Source organism: Eurypyga helias, unplaced genomic scaffold (genome assembly GCF_000690775.1).
Source record: "Eurypyga helias isolate BGI_N326 unplaced genomic scaffold, ASM69077v1 scaffold11299, whole genome shotgun sequence".
Classification (NCBI taxonomy): domain Eukaryota; kingdom Metazoa; phylum Chordata; class Aves; order Eurypygiformes; family Eurypygidae; genus Eurypyga; species Eurypyga helias.
Genome location: NW_010273993.1, coordinates 28,897 through 34,853, shown reverse-complemented (window position 1 = coordinate 34,853; position 5,957 = coordinate 28,897). Strand labels below are relative to the sequence as shown.

The 5,957-nt window shown below is 37.3% G+C and overlaps 1 protein-coding gene across 1 annotated transcript in view; it reads left to right on the top strand.

Annotated features, from left to right (window-relative positions):
* Positions 1-1,735: 1,735 nt before the first annotated feature.
* Positions 1,736-5,957, top strand: part of CDC7 (cell division cycle 7) — a 16,058-nt gene continuing 11,836 nt past the window's right edge. Inside the window, exons 1-2 of the mRNA XM_010159679.1 lie at positions 1,736-1,829; positions 5,495-5,578. Coding sequence (XP_010157981.1) covers positions 1,736-1,829; positions 5,495-5,578 — 178 coding nt within the window. The remainder of the gene's footprint in view (positions 1,830-5,494; positions 5,579-5,957) is intronic.

Genomic DNA, 5,957 nt, shown 5'->3' with positions numbered 1-5,957 from the left:
AGCAGGATGACCGGTTTCTGTGCGCGGGGTTCAGGTGTCTGTCTCGGAAGACGCTGAAGCTATGTGGGCTCTCTGAATCCTTCACTATCTATTTTTGCGGTTGTTTTTTTTTAATTTTGATATTACAGACAACTTTTTTTTTAATAGAGGTGTGATTTAACTGCAAGGAAGCTCTTTGAGCAGAAACTTTGGATCATTTTGGTCTTCCTCTTAATATTTGTGTCTAATGGTGTCTTTTGAGTGTTTATTAATGTAAAAACTAACCACCTGACTGAATCAAACTTTGTTTGATGTTCCACTTTATAACTGTGACGTCCACTTCCAAATTAGTAAACCATTTTTCAATACATTCAGGCATTCAAGGTATTCTGTTCTGCAGCCTGTGTGTTTCACTTAAAGGAATGGAAATGACACCACGGGTTACTGGGCCCTTTTCACCCTCCTCAAGGCCAGCAAGCCATGAACATGCCCCCATGGCAGTTTGCAGGCAGAAACATTCATTTTCTCTTTACAAACGTTTGTGGCTGGAACTTGGACTAGAAGAGCTTAGAGCTGAGGCTGGCGTGGGACAGAATCAGAGCAAGTAGGCCGTGGTGAGCGGCTGGGGGGGTCTGTGTTAATTTGCACCCCTTGCGCTGCTAATGAGGCCATGCCTTTTCAGGTTTGGAACAGGCTTATCTGCCTACTCAGCACTAGCAGAGGGAGTGTCTACTTGTGACAGACTAGAAATATTTCTAATCTCATTCCATTAGTTTCCAAGTCGCACTCCCCAGCAAAGCTCCCTTAAAAAGAGGCTGTTGCCTCTCCCTGTTCTGTTGGATGGGGATGACAGACTAAAGGTAGCTCGAATTCTTTGGAGACAAAATATATTTCTAGCTCCATAGCTGAAACAGATGAGTCCTTTCATTTGAAGTTTTTCAGAATACGTTTCCCCCATGTGGAAAAGTTCAGCCAGAACTTTGAAGGTTGGGCAAAGTTACAAGCAAGGAAGATCTTTGAATGGAACCAGAGCTGGGCAACTGTAAGACGTGGTGCTTCCAGGCTCACTTACTGCCAGTTATTTTGCCCTGGGGCTCTGTGCCTTTCTTTTCCTCATGAAATAGGATTATCAGGGTTTTTTTTATTTTTACGGTATTAGTGCATTTTACTAATTTACAGTTTTATTTGCAGTGTTTCCAAGATTTGGGAGGAAACATTTCAAAATGAGCATGTGCTATTATTTCTTGGGGGGACAAATAATTAGGCCTTTTGTTGATCTTATCTAGAAGTCTCTCACTGAGAAGATGTATTTTTTTTCTCTTGTAATTTCTTTCAGGTTTTCTCTCTTTGTATGGGTGTTGCAGCAATGCAGTGCAGCTATTCCTGTGTGCATCAGTGCCTTGCCTTTCAAAGCAAACCTCAGGGAAAAGATAATGCTTTAATGTGAAAGAGGAAACACACAAGAGATGAAAGAAAATCACTTGTGTCTAAGCTTATCCCGCAGTCTTTCTTCCCTTCCCCCTTTTTTCTTCTTACTAGAGACAGAGTGGGTTTACTGGTTTAGATTTTCTCTGGGATGATGGGTGATGCTTTGTTGTTTTAGGTAGCACAGAGGAACTCCTCAGACACCCGAAATCTCGTCTCGGGAATTGAGTACAGGGCCAGGAAGTATCTTATACCAGATATGCTTGCTCCCCCAGGTGTCCAGAAGTGGTCCTCAAAGTCTTGGATTTTTTCACTTCAGGTTTGTTTTCTGATGGAGATAGAGTTGAAGTCTCACGGTGATGAACAGCACCCTCATCAGGCTGAAGACTTCCATGGGAAGCATGAGCAGAACAGCAAGCTTTCAGGTATATGCTGAATTAGGGGTTGCTAACATGCCTTTCCCGAAACATGCGTTTTGTTGCTGATCATGCTGCTTTTTCACTTCAGGAAGGTTCAGCATTAATTATAAACCTGTCTGTATATGATCCTATTGTATAAAGAATTAATGAAACAAAGGTTCATTTGAGGTTGCTTTGGATTTTAAGTTTGTTCCGACCTTCTGTGTGTTAGAAAACTTCAGCAGCAGTAGTTTGTCACAGTTTGCTAAGCCTACTATTTATTTATTACAGAATATGTTATTAAAAGAAGATACCAGAATTCCAAGAAGGCAGTCCTTGAGAACAGAATTATCTGACTGGACAAATACATAAACCCAATATTTTGCCTTTTAACCTGTAATTGCCAGCCTTATCCTTAAATTTCTTTAGATGTGCCTATGTACATAAAACCACTGTTCTTGCTTTTACCAGAGAAGCTGGACTATGAAGATGTGCTCTGATAGTGGTTTTGTTGCTTGTTTTTGGGTCTCTTTGTGAATGTGTTTCAGTCTGGACTTTCTGTACAATGCTTGCTCAGTAATTATGGATGGTCAGACAGCTTATATATAACAGCTCCTGATTTTCCTAGCAATAGGTAGTCCTCTGTCAGTCTCCTGCATGTCTGTGTCCAGAATTACATAGAGAGATGCTGAATAGCGTTTCATTGTCTTGCTTTGCAAATGCTTTTCATTCTAGGAAGTAAAAAAATTCTTTAAAATCTGATCACACAAAATGTTGGCTATTATTATTATACACTGCTGGTACAATGATTGTATGTTCTCTATACCCAACTGGGGATTCAGGCCCCCTGAAGAGACAGATGATGTTTTTACTGCCGCCTGTCAACAGGGGCCATCACAGACTGCTTCTAGCACTTTTTTGGATCTTTCACACAAGCAGCCGTGTTGAGTTACTAAATGCTCTCTGTACCTGGTGTAGGCACTGCTCTGGCCTAGGACGTACAGCCTGTTGTCACCCAAAAGTTAGTGCTCCAACAGCATTGAGCTTTGTCCAGGTAGGAACCCGAATTCAGTGTCATACCAAGTTTCTGGAGCATTTGGCAGATTTTATAGCAGTTACTGAGAGAGCTCTTCGTGATTGTTCATATCTACCATAGGACTGTTAGACTGGTGGCACAAACGAACCCAAAAGCTGGTATGGTAAGGAAAGTAAAAATCCACAAGTTTCTGAAGACTTAAAAGATGTGCCTCCTTGTTAGGAATCTTGCTTTTTGCCAGAGTTAAGTCCTTTTTTCCTAACCAAGCAACTCTACTGGAGAAATTCCAGTGTAAGATGTTGTGAGTTATCGTCAGTATATATATTTTTTTTTTTTTTTTTTCCAGTAAAAACTGAAGCTTAAGCAACTCTGGTCAGCAGTCAGACTAAAATGCAAGCTGTGAGTTACTTGATTTGGAGCAGATTAGATAGGAAACTAGTTCTAAACAGTGTTGTTGTAACAGAACCTGTTAGAACTATATCACTGTTGAAAACAATTTTCTAGCTCTGTCCTGTGGCTACTGACCTCTTGGGATGAAGTTTGTGTAGGATGTTTCAGGCACAATAATAGGATTATCTTCCTCAGAGGAAAGGCCTATGTCCTCGAGTGATGAAATAACGTTTTGTTGTTCTTTATGTTGCTGTTGCGTGGTTTCATCTCTTAACGTCTTTGATTCCAGGAATAAAATAAATTTTATATAATAAATAAATAGATAGATAGATGGATAGCTAGCTAGCTAGATAAATAATTAATTCCTGGGGAAAACGGAACACAGTCCAAATATCAGCCTTTCCCCTTCCCTGTCTTCTGAAGACTTAAGAAAGGTTTCTGGAATGTCTTACATTTGTTATGTAATGAATGAGCATTTGTGTAAAAAGTTGAAATTATCATGCAAACTAACTGGAAATACCACTTTTTAAATGATAAAGCTTTTTATCAACAACCCCTTTTTAATGGCAATACAACAAGAATCACAGCACTAATAGGTGCATTTCTTAATAAAGTTCTGAGCATATGGGCAATATTAATGCTATCAGTTATGTCATAAAAAATGTTATGTAGTAACTTCTTGGATTCTTAGTGTTAATTTCAACAGAAATTTTTACTATATTGATAGAAATACAAAATGATTCCTCAAACTTTCAATTTCTTTTCACCTTGAATTACTTTTCAAGGTGTTCAACTTAGTCTGCGTCTGTAAAATTGAGGGATAACCAGAATAAACATACAGTTGACCTGTTTTCCTTAGCCTTTTCCTTCTAGGATTACTGGACACAGGGTCCTGCACGTCTTCATTGTTAATATAAATCTGGTCATTTTTATCCTAGGATTTTTTGGGAAGTTTTAAATATGATTTCTAGCAGAACTGATAAACGTTTTACTTGTATTCGTTGATCAAAACAGCATCTTAAGTGAATGTTAGAGGTTTAGGTGTGTAGCAGAGAAGCAGAGGGAACAACTTAAAGCAAAAATAAAAAGTAAATGGATAGTAAAAGAGGCAATGGGCTTCAGTACACAGAAGTATTTTTAGTATGTCGGCTTTTAGAAATTAATCAAATGAAAAAAACCCAATTACAATCAAAAGTTAACTTTAATTTGAATTACCAGCTGATTTGTTGGCCTTTTACCAGGAAGAATGGGTTCAGACCAGATTTTGTTGCCATATAAATTGAGCTAACATGGATGGTTGAGGATGCATTCTAATCCATACTTTGTTTCTAGCATATCAGTGGTATTCTGAAAATAATTCTCATTGCTTATGACTTACTGTCCTTGTATAACACAGTACATTTTATGAATACAATCTAATTTATGTATTTATGTTAAACTTAATAAATTATTTTTAGCATGAAAAATGTATACGCTTTTTTCCCTTCCATTTAATTTGCTTTCCAAATACCAGTTTGTGCTTAGTTCTTTGTAATAAAATATTCTTCACCCCTGCTTTACAGAAATTAGTCACAGCCTCTACATACTTCACAGCTTCAAAAGGGGTGAATTCTTATGGAGGCTATAGAGAACGCCTAAACTACAAGGGTTTGTAAACTGAATGGAAAACTACTTTTTTTTTTTAAATAATACAGTACAACGTCCTTGTCATGCCATCTACTGATTGCAGCACAAAGTGCAGCAACTTAAATGCAGAGGAAATGATATTTTTGGTGTTTACTATCTTACGTAACGGTGTGAAAGATTGCATTATTGATCTAAAAAAAAAAAAAACACCAAAGCAAAAAAACCCCAAATGAAAATTATTTTTCTACGTTTTTGATTTGCATCCCATGGATGTGAGAAACAACTATCATAGTTTTGTCTTTTATGAAACTGACATGGCAAGCCTCATGAAAACATTTATCAGTGCCCTGTAATCTGATGTCTTACTAACCAGAAGGCTTTTGCTCTCTCAGGAACTGCTGGGTGGCAGATAAATTTAAAAAAAAAAAAAAGTGCAGCTTATTACTGTGTTCATCACACTCCCTAATATCAAGGATGCAGATGGTAATGTCAGCAGGGATAGATACCTGTCTGCTGTTTTTTCCTCTGTTTGTGTGAATCCACAGCCCTGTGAAGTGTGATTTGTGATCTCAAATACAGATCAGTTCTTGAATCAAGCAATAAAATTCCTGGCTTGTTTTCCCTATTCTTTCCACAGCAGGAACAAAAAAAGATATTGAAAAACTTTATGAAGCAGTGCCACAGCTTGTAAACGTGTTCAAAATTAAGGAAAAAATTGGAGAAGGTAAATGTTTTATTTTAGCTTGCTTAGCTATACATTTCTTCTGATTTTTCTAACTTAAAAGTTATAAATTTAAGATCTCAATGTATGCAATTAGCCAAATGACTTTTCGATTTACTTTTTGGTCTCTGTAGGAATTCCAATATATTGTTGAGCATATAGGTGTGTTAATTAGGGACATTTCAAGACATTTTCCTGAAAATCTGGTGTGTTAAAGCCTTTCAAAAAACAGCATTCCACTTTCAACAACTAAAGATTTTGAGGTAGATTTAAGTAAATAAGTCTTAGCACTCCATTCTGTTTTTTTTCTTTTACACGATAAATCTACTTATATGCAGCTGTGTTTTGATATATTTAACTGCTATTTCTTAACTTTGTTTCT